The sequence below is a fragment of the Narcine bancroftii genome, chromosome 12, assembly GCF_036971445.1.
Source record: "Narcine bancroftii isolate sNarBan1 chromosome 12, sNarBan1.hap1, whole genome shotgun sequence".
In the NCBI taxonomy this organism is placed as follows: Eukaryota; Metazoa; Chordata; class Chondrichthyes; order Torpediniformes; family Narcinidae; genus Narcine; species Narcine bancroftii.
The window spans coordinates 56,056,329-56,081,056 of record NC_091480.1 but is presented as its reverse complement, the minus strand read 5'-3'; the positions used below and the strand labels follow the sequence as shown (position 1 = coordinate 56,081,056).

Genomic DNA, 24,728 nt, shown 5'->3' with positions numbered 1-24,728 from the left:
TTCTATTCACTGAAGGAGTTTCTTTCCTCCCCTTAAACTCCATTTTGTTCAAACCATTGTTAATGCCACAAACCATCCATTAATATTTTACTGAGCAGGGGCCTCTTAAAGGTCAGCATACAACTTGCTCAATGACAATACAAAGCACCAACTTTGCCATAATTATAATCCATTATTTTTGCATTTATTCTGCTCCTTCACCAAATGCATTTATATACTCTCTAATTTAATGTTCAGCTGCAGTCCAAAGGGAGACCTTATACAAAATCAATTATCACTTTGCTTTTCCATTAATTGACTATAGATCAAAATAACAGAAAATCCGCTTCATTTTTGGGCCTTGCATTAGTGGCCTGTGCAGCTGAAAATTATTGTTCCCCCTGGTCTTCTACTACCATTTCAAATTAATCTGTTATCTTGGCACACTGGAATCAGGAACAATTCAAAATTTGTTGCGACTTTTGCTGCAACACACGTGTGCCAGGCAAGGACAAAAAAATAATGCCATCCAATAAAACAGCTACATCAGTGAGACATTAATGAAGGGGCATTACTAAATTTCCTATATTACTGAAGACATTATTGTCCGCCAAATCAAATTCAATCACTCCTCCGTGACTCATTGCCAAGGTAAAAAAACAGCTGAGAGCAAAATTTCTGCTTTTAAAAAAAACCAGCTGTCTAAACAAAGCAGAGATTGCTGTGATAAGCCAATGTCAGAATCTGAAGAACAATTTCCCACAGAAAAAGCACAGGTTCGCACATGCTACACAAGGCAGCTTTGCTGAAATTATAAACGCCAGTTTCAGTTGTGTGGTAAATAGGTTTCATCTACTGGAGGACAAAGATCAGCTTTGCAGGAGTATTTATGTGCATGGTTAATTTTCCTGGTCATAAGCCATTTTCAAGACACTGTACTCCAAATAAAAAGTTCACCATCTGATAAAAATTTTGTATTACAAGATGCATTCCTATCCAAACTACATAGTCTCCAATGCTTAAAAAGAAATTTGAAAACACGTGCAATTACCTTTATTATAGTCTATTCCAATTTAAATTATCATTTTTAAAATACTTTCACATGCATTTAAATGTCACAGTGCATACAATTATGTACAGATCATACTCCTTAATTGCAAATACACTGTACTAATCTTTGGACTACTACTAATCAGCTGATGGATCAACATCCCAAAATGCTTTAAACCCAACACATTTTGCCCCCACCCCCCCCCCCAAATTTGCAGCCTATTGTATTTCCCAGCTAAACTGGCTAAGATGGAGTATGGGGGAAGAACAGCTAAAAGCTTCTGCTATAAAGAATATAGGTTGATTTTCCCATACTGGAGAGACTTTGGACTTGAAATAAATTGCAGTTCTAGTGTGTCATTGCTACAGTCTGGACTGTCAGATACAGGATTGCTGGGAAAAATCTTTTGGCCAGTCAGAATCCAATCCCCAGCACAAAATCACCCAGGGACAACCACCTCAAAAGAAAAAAAGTAAGGGAACAGAAATAGCAAACTGCAGCTTTATTCACATTTACCCATGTTGCTTATCAATGCACAAAACAATGAGAGATATTAGATAAAAGTATTTAAAGCCAAAAACCTTTGGTGGGAATTTGTTGGTGTTGTTAGGTAGCTGTTTTCTACCTTTCTTCTGTTGTTTTCCTTCTCACAGTTGATGCATGGAGTATGTGTAGGGTTCGTTTTGTTCCTCGTTGCCACTGTTGTGTAAGCACTCACACAACTAAGACTCGGAGACATGATGCTTTCTCATCCTTTACTTCTATTAGACCAACATGGCTACTGACACACAGGGTTATATACGGAAGGGTGACATCATGACATGGGTGTCATTACGTCCAGCAGAGGGCAGACTTATGCCCAATACGAGCTCCTTATTTTTCCAGTTCAGAGGTTTCAGTGGCATTAAATTTTCACGAAGCTAGTACGACACTTTAAAATGAGGAAAAGGTTCTTTTCCCATGACATGGTTCCCATACTTACAAACAGAGGCTTTAATTATTTTCACTAACATGTAAAGCAGAAGCCACAAAAATAACTTGAGAACTTTGAATTCACAGACCAAAAAATACTTCCTTTGTCCATAATTAGAAGAGACAAGCTCATGACAGCACAGCACAATTCTTGAAGGTACTTAGAGCAATGACAAAAGACTATTCATGGAGGTCCATGCTGAACAACACAAAACTGCCAGTGGCAAATCTAGCAGAGCATTTTACCTCTTGCCCAGTGACCTGTTGAGATAACACCTCATGCATTTCTTTATTTAGCATAGTTTTCAATTACATTTCCACCTCTGGTCAAAACAGTTTGCACAGCAGACCCTCAATTCTACCAATTCATTGGTGCAGCCAGTCCTCTCCTCCAGCATGAACTACAAGGGCTTTGACCAGGCTGAACGAAGTACTTACAACCCATCTTCCAAATGGGGCTTTCCACCAGCTTGCCCTGTTCCAGTCTCACTTGCTGCTGTTGACTGTAAAACTGATCTGTGTGTGTGTGAAATTTTCCTCTCCCTCAGAGTAAAACCTGTTTGACTCTCTCTGCTTGCAAAACCACATGATCCTCCTTGAACAGCAAGTTCCACTCCAGACAGAACGCAGCTCCAACAAGTTCTTTCATAGGTTGCCTTTTTGTAAACAACAATCCATTAGTGAAATCTCTTGGGCGCTTCTGCAAAGGTTCTGGGGCCGATATGTCTAGCATTAGCAGAGCTCTAGTATTTTAAATAAGATCTGTTTAAAAGTGTTTGTATGTGACCTACACTAAAAACCCTGTCCCAGTTTATCTCCCAAAAACCTATCTATATTTTGTCACACATGACACTAAATCCTGATTCTGATCTTGGTGCCACCAGTGATGGACACGGTGAAAGGTTTCATCAGGACATGGTGACCATGGAAAAGTAGTATCAAGGCAACTGGAATCCATCAATGCTGGCTGACTATTGTTGGCCACTGACACAAGAGGCATCAGATGCTGAATACAAACGAAAATCAACGGCAAACATTTTTAGGTCAGTTAAATTAACACAATGTGTCAGTATCATGATGCAATTAAACATGGTAAATACAATAAAAGTTCATTTGTATTTCTCCAACCTCCTATGGATACAGCAAATCTAAAATTTAATTGAGACATACAGCATAGTTACAGGGCCCATGCCGTCCAATTACACCAAATTGACCTGCAACTCCTGTAAGTTTTGAATGGTGGGAGGAAACCAGAGCACCCGGAGGAAACCAGAGCACCCGAAGTAAACCCATGCAGACACAAGGAGAACATACAAACTCCTGACAGATAGCACAGGATTCAAACCCTGGTGCTGTAACAGCATTGTGCTAATTGCTACGCTAACCATGCCGCCCAAATCATGTGTTCAGCTTGAAGTTGTCTATCATAATCCCCAATTTTTTTTTACAAAGCAAACCTTTTGAAGAAAGTTTTTGTCCAGTATTCTTTTTATCCATGGGACCCTCTGTTAATTTAACCCTGGAAATCCTCACAACATTGGTGCTGGGAAAAGGAGATCAGAAGTTGGTAACCATTTCCAAAATCTTTCCTCTTGCCTCGATCAGTTGGTAAAAGAGCAGAACTCAAATCTCGTCTTCCACCACCCCATGGCTCAATCGCACAACAGGGAACTTCACCTGCTCAATGAGCCACCAACTCAGATGGATACGAATACAATCAGTTTAAAACAGTCAGCAAATGAAATCAGGTGGGTTCAAAAACAATAGAACATTGCAGCTTCAATTGAGAACTTACAAACTATCACAACATTCAAAAAGCAGCACCAAGAAAACTGCAGTCCAATCGAAACACCACTACGTTAAATGAGAAAATGCTGAAGATACACCATTGTGCATTTTGCAAAATAGAATTGACATTTCAGCTCAATGACCTTCCATCAGACCAGTCCTTGTGTACTGTCCTTAACCCAAACATTCACTGTTTTCTCTCTACAGATGCCTGGCTTACTGAGTATTTCTGGTTTAAAGTTCAGGTTTCCAGTAACTATAGTTTTTGGCTTTTCAGAAACCTGTACATGCACTCTTCCCAATCAACCTTCAACTTGCAAACATGCAAAAACCAAAGCCTTTTGGAGACTGCATTTGATAACCAAAAAAAAAAGAAAAACAGACTGCACATTTAGTGGTAATCACAGCGTACCAAACACCTGTCGTCGTTCCCCACCCCCCCAACCCCCGATAAATTTTTGGGCCTCTCTGGGGCCAAGTCCAATCGAAGTGGAGAAGGAGCCTTTTAAGTTGGTATTGAGAGAAATAAGCCCCTTCTTGAGCATAGCACCCTTCAGAATAACCATCTACCCTCACTGTCAGCTTGCATCTGCCCCATCTGTGGAAGAAGGTTTTCACACCACTCTCCTTGTAAAACTAGAGACTGGGACTGCCCAAGACAGGCCTACTTCTGCTCCTATTTATGTTCTTATGCAAGAAACAGCAGGAACAACATTTCTCACACCAAGTACACATACAGGCACAAAATCATGCAAGGAATTAATAGGGTACTGTAGCAACAGTAGAACATTGCAGCTTCAATTGAGAACTTACAAACTATCATAACATTCAAAAAGCAGCACCAAGAAAACTGCAGTCCAATCGAAACCCCACTACGTAAAATGAGAAAATGCTGAAGATACTCCATTGTGTACTGTCCTTAACCCAAACATTTACTGCTTACTGAATAACTCCACCACCAAACGGGTTGAGTTCAGTGAGCAAAACTGATTTATGGAGGTCTGCCTGTCTGGTCTTATGCTCCCAGCCCGAACCTGGCTGAGAGCCGCACCATGGGCCCTGATGCTGCCAGGGCATCACATGGGGCTCTATCCCTGGTGCCAAGATCGGGAAGAAACCCCCGATGGTGCCATTTTGGCCAGCTGCCCCACCGTGTGTGTGACATGCAAATCCAGTTTGCATGCTTCATGGTGTCCCGTCACACAGCCCTGCCCAGAACCAGCAACAATGTCCTTCTTTGCCGGGCGGCCTGGCTTCTTGGGCTGAGCCACAACCACTGGCTCGTTTGGGTCGAGGTGTGCTAGCTTTAATCTGTCCACACTAAACAGTTCCCTCTTACCACCGATGTCCAGTGTGAAGGTGGATCCTGAATGCTGGATGACTCTGTACGGCCCTTTGTACAGTCTTTGAAGGGATGCCGTGGACGGTCCTCGCCTGATAAAAACATATTCTGCGGAATACAGCTCGCTTGGGGACGTAGGAGGCCCGTGTGCCATGTCTGGGAGGTGGAGGGGGTGTGAAGGAGTCCAACTGGGCCCGGAGGTGGGGAAGTAAACTATGCGGTGACTGTTGAGGGGTGTGAGGTGCAGTGATAAACTCACCGGGCAGGGCTAGCGGTGCACCATAGACCAGCTCGGCCGATGACGCCTGCAGGTCTTCTTTGGGTGTTAAGCGGATGCCCAGGAGTACTCAAGGCAGCTCATCCACCCAGTCGGGGCCGGTGAGGTGGGCCATAAGTGCCGATTTAAGGTGGCGGTGCAATCGCTCGACCAGTCCATTGGCCTGTGATAGGCCGTTGTGTGATGCAGCTCAATTCTCAGCCTGTTGACGAGCTATGCCTAGAGCGCGGAGGTGAACTGTGCACCTCGGTCACTGGTGAGGTGGGTCGGGATGCCGAACCAGGCAACCCAACCGGATGCCCAGGAGTACCCAAGTGCTCAGGAGCAGGAGTCCGTGGAGGCATCTGGCATTGGAACCACCTCAGGCCAGCGAATGGTGCAGTCTACCACCGTGAAAAGATAACGGTTACCTTGGGAAACAGGTAAGGGGCCGACAACGTCCACATGTATGTGGCTGAACTGTTCTCGGACGCGTTCAAAATCCTGCACGGGGACTCTGGTGTGCTTGTGTACCTTGGAAAGTTGGCAATGGGAGCAGGTCCTGGCCCAATCTGCAATCTGTTTTCAAAGCCCATGCCAGATGAAGCGTTCTGCCACGATACGAACCGTGGACGTGATGGAAGGGTGGGAAAGGTAGTGGATATGGTGGAAGACTTGCCTGCACCACTGCTGAGGAATCACTGGTCGCGGGGTGCCCATGAAGATGTCGCACAGGACGGTATCGACACCGAGGGGGAAATCGGGAGGTCCTGGAACTGCAGGCCCGTGATGGCAGTCCCGAAGGTCTACGTCTCTTCATCGGACTTCTGGTCCCAGGCAAGCTGGTCGTAGTCTAAGCCAGGTGTCAGCGAGCAAATGGCCTGTCGGGAGAGCGCGTCAGCGACCACGTTGTCTTTCCCCGCCTTGCGCTGAATGTCAGTGAACACCGACACAAAGGACAGATGATGCTGTTGATGGGGGACCAGGGATCTCTAGCCATAGCGAGTGCCTGAGTGAGGGGTTTGTGGTCAGTAAAAATGGTGAAAGGCTTCCCCTCCAAGAAATAGCGAAAATGACGCACCGCGAGGTACATGCCCAGCAATTCACGGTCGAAAGCACTATATTTGCGCTCTGGCGGACTAAGAAGTCGGCTGAAGAATGCCAGTGGTTTCCACTGTCCGTTAACCTGCTGCTCCAGGACAGCACCGATGGCGGTGGCAGAGGCATCGACGGAGAGCGCCGTATGAAGGTTGGTGCAAGGGTGGACGAGCAGGTAGCCTTCGCGAGGGTGCCTTTCATGGCTTTGAATGCCCTGTTGGCCTCTGGAGACTAGGCGAGTGTCTTGTCCTTGATCGCGATGAGGGCAAAGAGCGGCTGCAATGATGCGTGCAGCGCCTGGAATAAATTGGTTATAGAAGTTGACCACACCCGTGAACTCTTGTAGCCTCTTGAAGTTGTCCGGGCACGGGAACGCCCTGATTGTGGCGACCTTCATAGCAGCTGGTGTAGCTCCTTTGGCTGTGATGGTAAGGCCCAGGAATTGCATGTACTCTTTCCCGAACTGGCATTTGGTCGGGTTGATCGTTAGGCTGAAGTCGGCCAGTCAGGAAGAGGGTGCGCAGGTGAGACTTATGTTGTGCCCGGTCTCTGATGGTGACAAGAACATCGTCCAGATAAATGAACACAAAGTTCAAATCCCTGACCACCATATCCATGAGGCCCTGAAACGTCTGGGCTGTGTTCTTGAGCCCGAAAGGCATTTGTAGAAATTCGAACAAGCCAAAGGGGGTGATGATGGCCGTTTTGGGTATGTCCTCGGGGTGCACCGGGATTTGATGAATCCCATGCACCAGGCCATCCTTGGAGAACACCCTCGTGCCATGCAGGTTGGCCGTAAAGTCCTGAATGTGAGGGATCGGGTAACGGTCAGGTACTGTCGCATCGTTAAGCCGTCGATAATCTTTGCAGGGGCGCCAGTCACCAGAAGCTTTCAGGTCCAGGTGGAACAGCGAGGCCCAAGGACTGTCGGAGCGTCTCCTCTTTCACTATCTGGAGCTTATCCGGCGGAAGCCGGCATGCCTTGGGTGGGGATATGATGAAACACCCCATGGCGTGGTGAGGCAGCGGAGAACTGCGGAGGGACGGAAACTCGTCCTTGGGTGTGCTGACAGTGGCCATCTGCAGCTGCTCTGTGCGGGAGGCATTGAGGCGAACGGATTGGAAGGTACGGGAATTGACAAGTCACCTCCATCGGGGGTCAACCAGGAGCCCGTGGGCGAGGAGGAAGTCAACACCCAGAATGGAAGTTTGGATGGACGAAACGGTGAACATCCACGAGAACATCCGCTGGCCGAGCTGGAAGTGGACAGTCTTGTTACCATATGTTCCGATCTCCGTCAAATTGGCTGCACGGAGTGGAGGTCCTCGAGGCTGGATCTGGGACTCGATGGCTGTGGCCAAGATGGCGCTGATCTGGGCCCCGGTGTCAACGAGGAAGCATCGGCCGTTGATTGCATCTCGCATGTAGAGAAGGCTGTGTTCTTGGCCAGCCACTGACTGCACTTCCTGGCCTCAGCTCCCCAGTGCTGGTGGAAGAAGCACAGGCCTGAAGTGGATGGCTTGCTTCTGGCTGTGCTCTGAGGCCCCTGCAGGGGCTGAGTGTTCCTCCGCAATGCTAGAGGAAGGCTTGGCGTAGTCATGCCCAGGACTCGTAACCAGTGGACTGCTGAGCCCTCCGGGAATCATTCAAGCCATAGCTCCTGAGCTTTTTGAGCGACATTCCTGGGGTCATCAAAGCTCTCCTGGGACAGTAACGGCCAGATGTCTTCGGGCATATGGTCAAGGAAGATGCAGTTGGTGTCCTGCAATCTGAGCACTAGCATCTCATCCATCAACGCGATTGGAGTTCTGTCTCCCAAGGCGTCAAGATGAAGCACGAGGCCGAGGGAGCCGGTGAGCACCCGCTTGATGGGTGAGAGGGTGCTGAATGAGGTGCAGCACTCATTTGGCGGTGGTCTGATCCAAGGTGGCGAGCGCATGATAAAACTTGATCGTATCTGATGAAATCTGGCAGAGATGAAACTGAGCCTCTGCGTTGCTGAACCAGGTCTCAGGCTCCTGAAGCCAGAAGTCAGGAACCTTGATGGCTATAGCGTTGATCGAAGAGTCGTTCATATCGGGTTCAAAGGCGTTTGAACCTGTCGGGGCCACCAATGTAGTGACGGGTACTCTGCTTACTGAATAACTCCACAATCAAATGGGTTGAGTTCAGTGAGCAAAACTGATTTATTGAGGTCTGCCTGGCTAGTCTTATGCTCCTAGTCTGGACCTGGCTGAGAACCGCGCCGTGGGCCCCGATGCCGCCAGGGCATCACGTGGACCGCAGAGCGTGGGTTTCTAAGCCTGCTGCTGAGGTCAGAAAGAAACCCCCGATGGTGCCATTTTGGCTAGCTGCCCCGCCACGTGCGTGACATGCCTCAGGTTCTCCTGCCTCATGGCGTGCTGCCACAATACCTTGATAAAGGGCTCAAGACCAAAATGTTGGTTATGTATTATCTTTGTTACACAAAGTACATTGTTTGACCTGCGTTTAAAAGGATTCCAATAGATTTCCCAGTTTGGGGTCACAGAGATGAATTTACTGGTCACACAACTTCAGGCCTTTCTCTGACACCAAATATTAGTTGGATAAAAGCTCCCAAGACATCTACACGAGATGGTGTCTTTTTTAAAAAAGCCTCCATCCTCAAAGACCCCCACCACCCAGGCCATGTCCTCTTCACTCTGAAAAAGTACAGGAGCCTAAGGAGCACTCAACAGCACAAGGACAGCTTCTTCCCCGCTGCCATCAGATTCCTGGATAATCAATGAATCACTGACTTACTTTTACTTGTTCAGGCACCTGAACCCAGAAGTCAGGAAGCTTGATGGCTATAGCGTTGATCGAAGAGCACCACTTGTTTTAAACCGTAAAATGGTTCCATGAATGTTTGCACTCGGACATCGCCGCAAAACAACGAATTTCATGACAATAAATTCTGATTCCGATTTAAACCCACCCAGAAATCGATCCTATTCGCAAAATTAAATCAAGGGCACGACAAATGCCCTTTCTTCCATTGTATTTATTAATGCAAGAAACTAAAGCAAACGCAAGGTTCATCCTTCAGCTCGGGCATTTAAGCAAAAGAAAAGTGTGCGTGAGTGAGAGCAATAATCACACAAACTCACGGACCCCCATGACTCGCTGACAGATCACTTTAATGATTGACAGCGCCGAAGCACCAATGGGAAGCGCGGGCGCCACGAGCCGCTAATAACGAAGACAACCAACGGGGGGGCGGAAGACGACGACGACACTTCGAGCCTGTTCCAACAGCGTGGGAATCGAGGGTCTCGACTGGTCACCGTGCGCGATCGGCCAAATCACTTTCCCTATTCCCTTTTGAAAATGAATTCCCACTCACCTCTCGAACGCCAGGCGGACGAGGAAGATGCCGATCGCCAGCGGGAAGGCGTAGTACAGGTCGGCGGCCTGAGGGTACTCGGCGCCATCGGTGTTTTTCAGGTCGGCCCAGGTAACGTTGTGAGGGAGCCAAAATCTTTCGTTCCAGAACCAGGCTGAGAAGCCAGCCATGCTCAGATGGACACGGGGAGTTGTACTCTTTTTTTTTGACTTCTCTCGCGCTCTGTCTCTCCCAGGCGGGGCGGCGCCGAACCGCTTAATAACCGCGGCCTGACGTCACCCGGGAGGCCGGCCCTTTGCTGCTGACGTCATCTGAGCCGTTGCTCCGTGGCGCTGCGGTCGGGCTCTCTCATCATCATGAAGGAATCACGGAGACCCTGCCCTGCATCGATCTCTGAGTCAACCTGCACAAACCATCCTCTATTAGGAGAAAGTGGGACTGGACTCGCTGGAATTTGGAAGAATGAGAGGGGATCTTGTAGAAATGCATAAAATTATCCTATGAAAGGTAGACTGTTCATATTTGTAAAAGTTGACCCCACCTCCCGTTATTCTTGGCCCTGCTCACCCATCTGAGCTCCCAACACCCCAACTGTGCACTGCCCACCCATCTGCACTCCTGATGCCCCAACTGTTGATTTTCACTTTGGCCCAGGCTGCTGCCCACTGCCCATCTGAGCTGTCGACCATGGATTCTCATCTAGGCTCTGAGTTTGTGATGGATCTGTGTTAATATTTAGATTAATGTTAAGCTGTGGCGCTTGCAGGAGCTGAAGGAAATCTCTGCTACCACAATGAAGGTCGTTAACGACAGTTTTTATTCACATTCAGCGTGCCCCAATAAGGGCAGCATGAGCTCAGTCACCTGGTGCATTGTGACGTCATAATCGCTGCCCAGGGTGTGCAGTGGAAGGGATGCTGGAGTCAGAAACCTCTGACGATGCCATTTCCCCATGGCTGCCCCACCACGTGGCGATACCAGCGGAGCCGGTTCACCATGAGGATGCGCACTGCCACACAACCCCCCACCCCCAGAACCGGCTATGCATCTTGTTGCTTTGGTGGCCGGCCCCGGCGCTTGGGCGCAGCTGACTGCACTGGCTGTGATGTTGAAATGAGTAGCCTCTAAGCAGTCCACAGAAAACAGCTCTTCCCTGCTCCCCCCCCCACATTTAAAGTAAAAGTCCCACCCGACCGCTGGAGAACCTTGTACGGCCCTTCATATGGGCGCTGCAGCGGGGGCCTCTGTGGTCCTCTCCAGACGAACACAAATTGCGCCACATCCAGATCTTTCAGTCGATGGGATGGTCAGGTGCCATGGTGCGATGGGGGCGGTGGGGTTAGGTTGCCCAGTCGTTTACAGAGGTCTGTGAGCTGCTCACCTTCGTTGTGCATCGTCTCGGCCTCCGGGCCAAAGAATTTGCCTGGCAGGGAGAGTGGCACGCCGTAAACCATTTCTGCTGATGAGGCGCCATCCTAATCCCAAGGAGAACCCAGGGCAACTTGTCCACCCAGTCGTGGCCGAAAGTCTTGCCATCAGAGCGGACTTAAGGTGTTACTGGAACCTCTCAACCAACCCATTAGTCTGTGGGTGGTTGGCCATGGTGTGGTGCAGTGTTAACCCTAAAAGCCTTGCCAGCTGCGACCATAGTGCGGAGGTAAATTGGGCGCCTCTGTCGCTCGTGATGTGCGCCAGCATGCCAAAACGAGCGATCCACTGGCTGACCAGGGCTCTAGTACGCGTCTCCGCTGATGCCTCACAGACCGGGATGCCTTCCGGCCACCTGGTTGCTCTGTCCACAATGGTAAACAAGTACCGCGTCTCCCTGGACACCGGCAAGGGGCCCACAACATCCACGTGGATATGCAAGGGGCCCACAACATCCACGTGGATATGCTGGAACCTCTGCGTTGCCGAGTTGAAATGTTGAATTTTAGACCCGCAGTTGCGGGTTAGCGCTGCCACCTCCTTGAGGCCATGCCAGATGAATCACTGCGCCACCATATGCACGGTAGTTTTTACTGAGGGGTGGGCGAGATTGTGGATAGAGCTGACGACCCTTGCCCTCCACTCTTGGAGGGACTACCAGGCACGGTGAGCCAGTGGAGGTGTCACAGAGCAGATACCCAGCAGATGCTGGGCAGAGTCAGGAAGTTGGATATCCTCGAACTGGAGAGCTTGAGTTTCAGCGTCGTGCTGCTGGGCTGCGCTCGTTGCGCGTAGTCGAGGCCGGGAGCTAGTGTGCTGTTGGCTGAGCGGGAGAAAGCATCCGTGACCACGTTGTCCTTGTTCGCCCTGTGCCGGATGTCTGTCGTGAATTCAGACACATAGGACACTGCTGACCACAGGTCCTTGGCTATAGGCAGTGCATGGATGAGGGGCTTGTGATCGGTAAAAACGGTGAAAGTTCTGCCCTCCAAGAAGTGTCGGAAGTGGCGGATGGCCAGGTACTGTGCCAGGAGCTCCTGGTCGAACGCTTTGTATTTAAGCTCCGGCAGTTGCAACTGCTTACTGCCCATCCAGCCACTGTTCCAGTACTCCCCCAACCCCTGTGGCAGAAGCATCAACTGAGAGGGCCGTGTGCACTTCCGGGAGTTGGTGCACCAACAAAGTCGCCTCTGCGAGGGCCTGTTTCGTTGCAGGGAAGGCCTCGTCCGCCTCCTCCGATCAGGCCAGGGTGTTCTCTTTCGTCGCGATCAGCACGAAAAGAGGGCGCATGATGCGAGCAGCGTTGGGGATGAATCTCTGTTAAAAATTTACCATTCCCACGAATTCCTGCAGGCCCTTGAGGGAGGAGGATTTGGGAAAACGCAGGACGGCTGCCACTTTCTCCAGTGCCGGAGCTGCCCCAGATGCTGAGATGGTGTGCCCCAGGACTGCAATGTCTGTTTCCCAAACTAGCATTTGGCCTTGTTGACCGTGAGGCCAAAGTCTGCCAGCTGGGTGAACAGGGTACAGAGATGGGCCTTGTGCTCTTTGTGGTTGCAGCTGGCTATCAGGATGTAATCTAAGTAGATAAAGACAAAGTCCAAATCCCTACCCACTGCGTCCATGAGGTGCTGGAACGTCTGGCCACGTTCTTCAACCCGAAAGGCATCCAGAGGAATTCGAACAAGCTGAAAGGGGTGATAATGGCTGTCTTTCCAACATCATTGGGGTGTACCGGGATCTGGTGGTATCCACGCACCAGATCGACTTTTTTAAAGAACCATGCGCCGTGGAGGTTGGCCGCAAAGTCCTGGATATGGGGGACCAGATACCTGTCTGGAGTCTGCGCAGGGCCTCCAACCCCCAGATGACTTTGGGACCATGTGCAGTGACACCGCTCAAGCGCTGTCTGACCGCCGAACGATGGCCAGCTCCTGGAGCCTGGAGAATTCCTCCTTTGTCTGTTTTAGCTTCTCCGGTGGCAGCCGCCTAGCTCTGGCGTGCAGCGGGGGGCCTTTCATGAAGATGTGATGGAAAACTCCATGGCAGGGGGAGGTGACGTCAAAGCATGGCTCCAGGATGGCAGAGAACTCACTGAAGATCTTGGTGAACTCGTCTGTGGCGGTGGCTACCATAGCGATTTGGGGCCTTTTGGCGCACCGAGCGAAAGGTGCGGGCGTTGAGCAGCCTCCTGCCCCTCACGTCCACCAGCAGACTGTGAGCCCTTAGGAAGTCAGCGCCTAACAGCGCGGTGCCCACTGAGGCCAGGACGAACCTCCAAGTGAACTTTTCATCCCCGATCTGAATCTGTGCCCTACGGGTGCCATAGGTCTTGATTGCGGAACCATTGGCAGCCCGCAGGGTTGGACCGGGGGTCTGGGTGTGAGTTTCCAGCACTGTAGGGGGGAGGGCGCTCAGCTTGGCCCCTGTATCCACCAGGAATCGGCGGCCCGTGGACTTGTCAGTGATGTAAAGGAGGCTGTTCACGTGGCCAACTGTCGCAGCCATCAACGGTGGTTGGCCTGGCTGTTTCCCAGGAAGTTGCAGGGCTGGCGGCACTTGCGGGCTTTCACTCCCCAGTGCTGGTGATAAAAGATAAAAGCACCATGTTGACTGGGTTTCCTCCAGCTTATGCTTGGGGGTATCCTGCGGACGGCGAGGCCCGACTTGGCTGAGGGCTACCTCGTTCTCCTGTTTTGCGCGCCAGAGGGCGTTTTCCCAGGCTGTGGGCTTGCAGGGGTCGGAAAAGTCCTCTTTGGACAGATGGAGCCGGATATCTTCTGACATCTGTTCAAGGAATATCTGGCGGAAGAGGAAACACAGTTCTTGATCCTCCGCCAGGGCCAGCATTTCGTCCATGAGATCTGAGGGGCTGCAATCCCCTAACCCATCCAGGTGTAAGAGCCTGGAAGCACGCTGCTGGGGAGTGAGGCCAAACTTCCCCAGGAGTAGATTTTTGAAGGCGATATACTTGCCCACTGCTGGTGGCCAGTGAATGATGTCGTCCATCCTCGCCGCTGTGTCCTGGTCCAGCACACTGCTGGGGAGTGAGGCCAAACTTCCCCAGGAGTAGATTTTTGAAGGCGGTATACTTGCCCACTGCTGGTGGCCGGTGAATGATGTCGTCCACCCTCACCGCCATGCCCTGGTACAGCTCTCCCACAACGTGGTAAAATTTTGTGGCGTCGGCTGAGATGTTACGGAGGTGGAATTGTGCCTCCGCCTTCCCGAACCACATCCATGGGTGATGGGGCCAGATGGGGGGAAGCTTGAGGGCTACTGTGTCCATCGTTTGCTGGGTCCAGATAGCCATCTAGGCCCGTCGAGGTCACCACCGTGGCATTTGCAGTAGCTGAAGGAAATCACTGCTGCCACAGTAAAGTTCGTTAATGACCTTTTATTCAAATTCAGCGTGCCCCTTTAAGGGCAGCATGAGCTCAGTCACCTGGTGCATTGTGACGTCATAATCGCTGCCCAGGGTGCGCACTGGAAGGGATGCTGGAGTCAGAGAGAAACCTCTGACAACGCCATTTCCCCATGGCTGCCCCGCCACGTGGCGATACAAGTGGGGCCGGTTCGCCATGAAGATGTGCGCCACCACAAAGCTATATTTTTTTATAAACATGTCTTAGGTTACAGGGTCACAGTACATTTACAGAGAACCATGCACTCAGAGAAGAGAGTTCATTCTCAGAGTCGCAACATCTAGAAAGCCAGCTAATGGACCTGAAGTGGGTCTTAATTATTCAAGAACAATGGAGTGTGTGGGAGGATGTCACGTGATGAGGTAGAGCCAGGAGTAAGAATCTGGCTCTCCCGAGGAAAAGGTTTTTTTAAGAAATGTAGAGACCGAAATTAAACTTTTGGAAACTGTTCCTAAATAGACAGAATATTTTACAAATGTCACCTAAAAAGGATAAAAACGTCGCTGGCCTGTCGGGAGTGCAACAAAGAACATAGCAAGGACAGGAATAAAGGCCAACTTTGCAGATGGCTCCAGGCAGTGTGGTGAAGGCTCCTACCAGAGTGGCAAGAGCTCCAAAGGCAGTAACTCAGAGAACTGCAGCGCTATCGCAGCTGCAGCAACAAAAATGATGAAGAGGAAAAAGACACACAGAACACCTGAATATGAAGAGATTACTAAGGAAGGCAGCCTGTTTTAACTGCTGCCTGCAGAAGCAGAATATTTTTTAAAATATTTTATGATTTTTCCAAACTCAGATCCAATAATTCACAATATAACAATTACATTCATCAAATATTCATTTCTTCTACTGAGTCTGGTTTTATCCCCCTTCCCCCCACCCCCCACAATACAAAATAACTAAAAGGGGGGAAAAAAACACATTAACCATAAAGAAACTTAACTTGCATGAAAAGACAAAAAATGCTTATTTAACATAAGAAACAAGACACTACTGACCGCGGACAAATAACAAATTAAGATTGCCATTGTGTGAAAAAGTGGATTCACTAGAGAACTTTAGTATAAGAAACAATATTAAAATTGTTGGGCTTAAAGAAGATGATGAAGGGTATAATATAATTTTTTATAATGCTGGATTCCAGAAGTCTTTGGACAGGGTAAGTTTCAAGGAGATATTGAAGTAGAGTGGGCCCAATAGGGCTTTAAGACCACAGCCTATATTGATAAAGTTTCTTCATTATCAGGTTAGGGAAAAAGTGCTAGAACTTGCAGCAAAGGAAAGAAAGGGACCATTGGAATATAATGGAAATAAGATTTTCTTTTATCCTGACATCAGTTTTGAATTTTTTAATATTTTATTTATGTCTTTTTAAAAAACCCACAGTTACTTGTTAATAATATTTTTTTTTTAAATACAAGTGATGTGTGTATATCCCTTATCCCTCCCCACCTCCCTTCCCACACCCCCCCCCCCCCTCCACTACCCCTAAACCCCAAAAAGAAAATTGTTGAAGAGAAGTAAAGAATTTAATCCGGTGAAGATTACTTTATGGAAAAAAGGTTACAGTTTCATCTTGCGTCATCCTGCGATGCTTCAGGTTTTTTGTCCAAGGAGGACGTAACAAGTTTTTCTTTTATAGAACCTGGACGTGCTCAAGAGTACGTAGATGTTTTATAGATATTGGTCAAGAAGTTGGCCAGAGAACATTCAGCAAGCAGGAGTGTGAAATTCTTTTTGAAACACAATAGTGTCACATTTGTGGCCCGAAATGTGAAGTTAATAAAACATCAAACACAAGTTTTATCAGGTAAACTTCTCAGTGGCTTTTTATTCTCCCATTTTCCTTTGTTCTCCTGCTTGTGCTCTTATCTCTCTCTCATACCACGTGACTTCCGGTACATCTCATACATATTCATTATCATGACATCCCTCCTTTAATCAGAAATAAACTTTACCTTCACTTACCAATATCCCTCGGAAACATACAAACATCGTAACTAATGGTAATACTATAACTCAACTACATAAAATTTACTTCCTACAGCACTCATACATGCACTTTATGATATAAGATTAAAATACTGTCCCAAAGTTCTTATTAAAACCATGGCACAAAGTCTTCGTATCGTTTGGGCGCTTTCCGGTTTCGTTTCGGCCTGCCTGCGATATTGTCGTCACTTCTCGGTTGTTCACTCTCAGCGTCGGAAATACTGCTCGCCACAGCTTCGGGTGTTTCTGGCGCTCTAGTCACTTCATCAGGAGTGCTGGTAACTGCCTCTGGAACATCATCAGGTCTCTCAGTTTCAGCATCTCGTATTGGCCTTTCAACCTCTTCGCTTGATGTATCTCTGGACTGGTACCTTTTTACACCTGATACATTTCTCTTATACAGGACTCCAGTCGGAGACTTGACTGTCACCATACTGCCACTTCTGGATACGACAGTATAGGGTTGATGGTAATAAGGTATGTCTAGCTTACCACCAGTTTCATGCCTCACTAAAACATTATCTCCTGGCATGATGTCTGAGTACTTGGCTCCACGTTTCGAATCTGTGTACAGCTTTGCTGCACCTTTCTTTTCAGCATCGTGGTCCCTCATCTCCTGGTCGTCTCGGATTTCCTTTATTTCTGGCATTTTTGTACGGATTTTTCTCCCAAAAAATGCTTCTGCAGGACTTTTTCCAGTGGTTGCATGAGGCGTTGCTCGATAGACAGCCACATAAGATAGCAATGCTTCTCGCCAATTTTGTCCTTCTGCGTGTGCAATCCTCAATCGTTTTTCAATGGACTGATTTTGTCTCTCTACTTCTCCGTTGGCTTGCGGCCATTTCGGAGCTACTTTATGATGGTGGATACCTGTGGTCCTCATGTATTCCGCAAATGTCTCTGAAATGAATTGTGGACCATTGTCAGAGTATAATGTAACAGATAATCCATATCTTGCAAATATCTCTGCTAACGCTTGTATTGTTTTTTCAGTGGTTGTGGACTTCAACACCACGTACTCATAGTATCTGCTGTAGTAATCTATCACTACCATAATTGATTCACCCGTCGGTAAAGGTCCAAGAAAATCAACAGCTACGTCGATCCATGGTCCTGTCGGGAGTTGCGTACTCCAGATCGGTTCTGGCGGATTACTCCTACTTGTGATTTGACATCCGTGACAAGTTTTAACAAATTTCTCTGCGTCTTTATCACAACCTGGCCACCATACCTTGGTCCTGAGGTTTTGCTTGGTACCAACAATACCTAGGTGTCCTTCATGCGCTAAGGATACGATCTTCGGTCTCAATCTTTGCGGTATCACCAATCTGCAACCTCTTAATACACACTGTCCGATGCAACAAAGTTCATCTCTAATGGGAATGTAAGCCTTGTGAGTACACTTGTCCCATTGTCCACTCTGTATGCATTCTCTTACTTCCATGAGTTCTGGATCATGTTCGGATTCTCTCTCGACTTCCTTCGTAGTCACAGCTTTCGGTGTCGACTGAATAGCTACGAAGCGTACAAAGCTCTCTGTTTCTGTTCCCAATTCTGACTTGGATTGTGGACCACCATCCTTCACCAATCTGGACAGCGGATCAGCAATGTTTGTTTTCCCTGCAATGTGGATTACTTTATATTTGTAGGGTTGTAGTCTGAGTACCCATCTCTCTATTCTGGCACATGGTTTGGATCTAGGTGCATAGATCACCTCTAATGGCTTATGATCTGTGATGAGTTCAAATTCAATGCCGTATAAATATGCATGGAACCTCTCACAGGCCTATACAAGTCCGAGTGCTTCTTTCTCTGTCTGAGAGTATCTTCTTTCCACATCTGATAATGATCTGCTGGCATAGGCAATGATTCTTGGTCCTCCATCATGCATCTGGACCAACACGGCTTTTAAACCAACCGGGCTGGCATCCGCTATGACTTTGGTTGATGCCGCCGGATCGTAATATCCGAGAGTTTTTGCATCTGTCAGGCTTTGCTTCAGCGCTGTGAACGCTTTCTTCTGCTCAGATCCAAAATGAAAAGGTACACCTTTCCTGGTTAGTTTCCTTAGTGGTTCTGCCACTGTAGCGAAATTAGGAATGAACTTTGCACAAAAATTGACCAATCCCAGGAAACTCCTCACCTCTGTTGCGTTCTGAGGTGCACGTGCCTCTGCAATAGCTTTCACCTTGGCCTCTGCAGGGTTTAGTCCTTCCCGTGTAAGTCTGTGTCCCATGAAGTCCATTTCTGACACACCGAACTGGCACTTGTTTCCATTCACGGTAAGGCCTGCCTCCTGTAGTCTAGATAGTACACGCCTCAACCGTTTGTCATGCTCTTCCTTCGTTGGTGCATGGACTATGATGTCGTCAGAAATGTTGGCAACTCCAGGAATGCCTTGAATCACTCGATGGATTTCATACTGGTAGATCTCCGAAGCTGCATTAATTCCAAATGATAGTCTCTTGTAACGATACAATCCACAGTGAGTCACAAATGTTGTTACATCTCGGGAACCTGTATCCAGCTCTAATTGATGATAGCCCCACTTCAGATCAATTTTTGAGAATACCTTGCTGGTAGTTAGTTCTTGAAGTATTTCCTCCACTGTTGGTATAGTGTGTCGTTCTCTAATTATAGCTTCATTGGCCATTCTCATGTCAATACATAGTCTTATGTCACCCTTTGGTTTGGGCACAATTACTACGGGACTGACCCATTGTGTCGAATGTTCCACCGGTTCAATAATGTCTTGTTCGATCAATTCTTTAATTTTGGCTTCGACTTTCCCACGAAGTCCAAACGGAGTTCGGCACATTGGTTGTGCCTTGGGTTTGACCGTTTCATCTACCGCTAGCTTCAGTTGTCGACCTTTCAGCTTTCCTACTCCTTGAAAGACTGCAGGGAATTCTTGCTTCATATCCTCGTATGACTGAATTGAATTGACACAAGCTCCAATATGAAGTATTGCCAGGTCTTGCGCTGTGCTTCTACTCAGCAATGGTTCTCCCCTCTCTTCTATGACCATAAACTCTACTTCGGTGTACTTATCTCCAACTTCAACAGTTGCAGTAAAACATCCAATGGTCTGCAATGGATACAGTTTCTTGGAACATTTCTTTGAGGTACAGATGATCTTTTTCCTTTTCAACTTCTCCCATAAATGTCGATCAATCACATTACTGTCACTGCCTGAGTCTACAATGACCTGCACTGTCACTCCACCAATGATCACTGGGACCTTCTCATGATGTACTTCATTCAACGTAAATTGGTAACAACTCTGTTCCTCCTGGGTATCATCATCGTCACCGTCTATCTGGCGAATGGTATCTTACTTTCCAGGATACTTTCCTTTCCCCCAGGCTTTGCCTTTGGAAGTTGTACTTTCCTCTTCTGGTCTGCATTGGACTTGCTTTTGCACTTCTTTGCAAAGTGGTCCTTACCTCCACACTTTCTGCAAACTTTGCCTTTGGCCAGGCGATATGGGTCTTTTCCAAAGTGACCTCGGTTTCCACATCGATAACACTCCACGTCGACACATATCTTGGCTGGTTATGGCGATGTGAGAGCCTCTTAATTTGCTGGCTTGAGTTGTCTTTCAGGGTCATGGTATGAAATTGCCCTTCAACAGCTTCTAATGCAGCAGCAATGGTTAAAGCATCGGTGAGTTCCAACTCACTCCCTCTTTCCAGTAGACGTCTTCTGAGTTTATCTGATCTGCAGTGCTGCACGACTTGATCCAGTAATTGGTTGTCCAAATCAGCTGGCATGTAATTGCATCCAACAGCTAGGTGGCATAGTCTCGTCACGTACTGAGCAATTGTCTGGCCATCTTCTTGTCTCATTCTCCGAAACAAATGGCGTTGAAATGTAGCATTCGGTGTCACTACATAGTGTGCATTTAATGCATCTACCGCTTTCCGGTACTCATCCTTTCTTCCAGTATTCAAAAGTGTCTTAAATGTTTCCCGAACTGCGGGTCCAGCAGTGAAAAGAAGTAACGCCCTCCTCTGCGCTTTTTCTTCAACTGTACCGGTATCTAAAAATAGGCCACGACTGTCGGCGTAGGATTCAAATTCTTCCAGCCATGCCTTCCACTTCACACTTACAGTGCTTGCATCACCCGTTGGGTCAAAATGAGCAATTCCACTATGCGTTAGAAAGTCACTGTCTGCCCCATCCATGAGGAAATATTCCAGCCCCAGAAGTACTGAGTCAAAGAGAAAATTCTTATCACCTTGAAGTTGTCTGTAATCCTCTGTAATCTTGTTTAGTCTTTAATTTTCTTCAAGCTTCTTCCATCCTCGTCGCCAATGTCACATTTGTGGCCCGAAATGTGAAGTTAATAAAACAAACACAAGTTTTATCAGGTAAACTTCTCAGTGGCTTTTTATTCTCCCGTTTTCCTTTGTTTTCCTGCTTGTGCTCTTATCTCTCTCTCATACCACGTGACTTCCGGTACATCTTATACATATTCATTATCATGACAAATAGATGATTAAGATGATGTTAATCTGTTTAAAAGAAATGAATATTCTTTTATCAAACAAGGAAAAAGCCAGATTTGACTAGATTAGAACTAGATAAAATAGGGGAGAAGATACCTGAACATATATTATATAAATGGGATGAAAAATTGGTACAACGTAGGAATTCTCCAGTATTGCATCATCTGCTCAACATTTGGAAGAAGATTCATGTAGAAAGGAATAAAACAAATTACCAACTACCAAAACTAATACTGACGCAAAATCAGCTAATCCCTTTTACAATAGATAACCTTTAGAGAATGGGAGAAAAAAGGGATCAAAAGAATAGAAAATTGTTTTTCGGGAAATAAATTATTATCCTTTGAACAAATGAAGGATAAATATAATATAACTCACGATACAATGTTGGCATACTACCAACTGAAATCCTACTTGAAGGACAAATTGGGAAACAGTCTGAGGTTACCAGAAGGAAGTAATTTTGAATATATGATTACAGACACAATGATAATCAAAAAATTTGTAACAAACATGTATATTAAACTACAAGAAAAGGAGAATGAGGAAACAAATGGTAAAACTAAACAAAAATGGGAACAAGATCTAAACATAAAGATAAAGAAGGAAACATGGGAGAAGTTATGCTCAGGAACTATGAGAAATACAATAAATACGAGGTTACGTATGATACAATATAACTGGATACACAGGCTATACATTACACCTCAAAAGTTAAATAAATGGGACCCAACCGTATCTGACAGATGTTTTCGTTGTTAAAAGGAAATGGGAACAACAATTCATGCAATTTGGACATGTGAGAAAGTGAAAAAATTTTGGGAAGATCTAAACCAGATATTAAATAAAATCACAAAAAGCAATATACCAAAAAAACCCAGAGATCTTCCACCTAAGTAACATAAAAAACAAAGAATTTGGACTCGATTTGGATGGAGCACAAAAAAGATTTGTTATGATATATATACAGAGCCGTTGTCATACCCACACTCCTGTTCGGCTCCGAATCATGGGTCCTCTACCGGCACCACCTACGGCTCCTAGAACGCTTCCACCAGCGTTGTCTCCGCTCCATCCTCAACATCCATTGGAGCGCTTTCATCCCTAGCGTCGAGGTGCTCGAGATGGCAGAGGTCGACAGCATCGAGTCCACGCTGCTGAAGATCCAGCTGCGCTGGATGGGTCACGTCTCCAGAATGGAGGACCATCGCCTTCCCAAGATCGTGTTATATGGCGAGCTCTCCACTGGCCACCGTGACAGAGGTGCACCAAAGAAAAGGTACAAGGACTGCCTAAAGAAATCTCTTGGTGCCTGCCACATTGACCACCGCCAGTGGGCTGATAACGCCTCAAACCGTGCATCTTGGCGCCTCACAGTTTGGCGGGCAGCAACCTCCTTTGAAGAAGACCGCAGAGCCCACCTCACTGACAAAAGGCAAAGGAGGAAAAACCCAACACCCAACCCCAACCAACCAATTTTCCTCTGCAACCGCTGCAACCGTGTCTGCCTGTCCCGCATCGGACTTGTCAGCCACAAACGAGCCTGCAGCTGACGTGGACTTTTTACCCCCTCCATAAATCTTCGTCCGCGAAGCCAAGCCAAAGAAAAGCTGTAGCAAAAAAATGTATTATGTCAACCTGGAAATTAGAAGATAACTTGAGAATACAACAATGGTATATAGAAATGAATAAATGTATTCCATTAGAAAAAATAACATATAATTTAAGAAATAACATTACAATATTTGAACAAATATGGGAGCCATACATGAAACTCAATAGAGAAAACCTACTGTGGACATGTACCACCTAAAATGACAGAAGGAGAAGATAATGAAAAGAACTGACTCAGTGGAATTTCTTGTTTATTTTTATTGAGTGACAACATTGTTTGACGGGTTTAATGTATCTTATATTCTGAACTTTAAATAAATGGGAGGGGAGGTGAGGGAGGGAGGGAGGGAGGGAGGGGAGGAGGGAAGGGGGAGAGAAAACGACACTATATATTTAAGAAGGAAAATGTATGTATCTTGATCAATATGGTTTATAGTGTGAAAAATAAAAAAAAATAAAATAAAAAGAAATGAATATTAGGGGGAGTTGGAGGAAAGTGGGACTCGTGTGTGTTTGTGGCTTTGGCCATTACCTGTAAAGTAGAGGGGGCTAATTTTGTTGTGTATAACTGTAACAATATTAATTGGAGGAGTGGAGGGGTTGTCGATTTAACTTTGTTTCTTTTTCTCTCTTTTTTATCTAGATTGGTTAGTGATTTAGGATGTAAAAGAATTGAAACACCAAGAGTTGAGAGGAGAGAGGTAAAGGGAAGATGTTGTATATGGATGAATAAAAACATATATAAATGAGTAAAGTATTGAAGAGAGTTTCTTTGGAAAGGCAAAATGTCAAGAGTTTTGTTAGAAAAATTAACTTGGAAATTTGAATTGGGATGTTTACAACTTCCAAATTTTTTATAAAGCAGCACAAATGAGATTTCTCTCTTCCTTCTTTGAAGAGGGAGAGAAACCATCGTGGATTAAGATAGAGATGGACAATGAGATAGACAACAGACTCGCCAAGGCAAATAGCGCCTTTGGAAGACTACACAAAAGAGTCTGGAAAAACAACCAACTGAAAAACCTCACAAAGATAAGCGTATACAGAGCCGTTGTCATACCCACACTCCTGTTCGGCTCCGAATCATGGGTCCTCTACCGGCACCACCTACGGCTCCTAGAACGCTTCCACCAGCGTTGTCTCCGCTCCATCCTCAACATCCATTGGAGCGCTTACACCCCTAACGTCGAAGTACTCGAGATGGCAGAGGTCGACAGCATCGAGTCCACGCTGCTGAAGATCCAGCTGCGCTGGATGGGTCACGTCTCCAGAATGGAGGACCATCGCCTTCCCAAGATCGTATTATATGGCGAGCTCTCCACTGGCCACCGTGACAGAGGTGCACCGAAGAAAAGGTACAAGGACTGCCTAAAGAAATCTCTTGGTGCCTGCCACATTGACCACCGCCAGTGGGCTGATAACGCCTCAAACCGTGCATCTTGGCGCCTCACAGTTTGGCGGGCAGCAACCTCCTTTGAAGAAGACCGCAGTGCCCACCTCACTGACAAAAGGCAAAGGAGGAAAAACCCAACACCCAACCCCAACCAACCAATTTTCCCTTGCAACCGCTGCAATCGTGTCTGCCTGTCCCGCATCGGACTTGTCAGCCACAAACGAGCCTGCAGCTGACGTGGACTTTTTACCCCCTCCATAAATCTTCGTCCGCGAAGCCAAGCCAAAGAAAGAAAGAAAAAAAGGATAAAATAGGGGGAAACAATGCCTGAAGATTTTGTATACAATTGGAATAAGAGGTTAATAATTAGAGATAGGAATACTCCATTGGTGAAACATTTGATTAATTATAGAATATGGTCAATGTTTAAATGGGAATGAGGAATTATGAGATAACTTTAACAATGAACAACCGACTTTTTAATACTTAGTCTAGTAAGGGAATTCAGAGA

The 24,728-nt window shown here is 46.9% G+C and overlaps 1 protein-coding gene and 1 long non-coding RNA gene across 6 annotated transcripts in view; one reads left to right on the top strand and one right to left on the bottom strand.

Moving 5' to 3' along the window:
- LOC138747045 (ceramide synthase 6-like) overlaps positions 1-10,192 on the bottom strand; it is a 113,174-nt gene extending 102,982 nt beyond the window's left edge. For 3 of the 5 annotated variants that reach the window (XR_011347279.1, XM_069905925.1, XM_069905926.1), the window contains exon 1: positions 9,855-10,189. Coding sequence is in view for 3 of the 5 variants with exons in the window: in XM_069905925.1 (XP_069762026.1) it covers positions 9,855-10,024 (170 nt within the window). In the remaining 2 variants the exon portion in view is untranslated. Of the gene's footprint in view, positions 1-9,854 lie in introns of all 5 variants that reach the window. The other 2 variants (XR_011347280.1, XM_069905927.1) reach the window with 2 other exon arrangements.
- Positions 9,675-23,578, top strand: LOC138747047 (uncharacterized). Its single transcript, XR_011347282.1, has 2 exons — positions 9,675-10,361; positions 23,468-23,578. It is a non-coding gene; the product is annotated as an uncharacterized lncRNA (long non-coding RNA).
- The last annotated feature ends 1,150 nt before the right edge of the window (positions 23,579-24,728 follow it).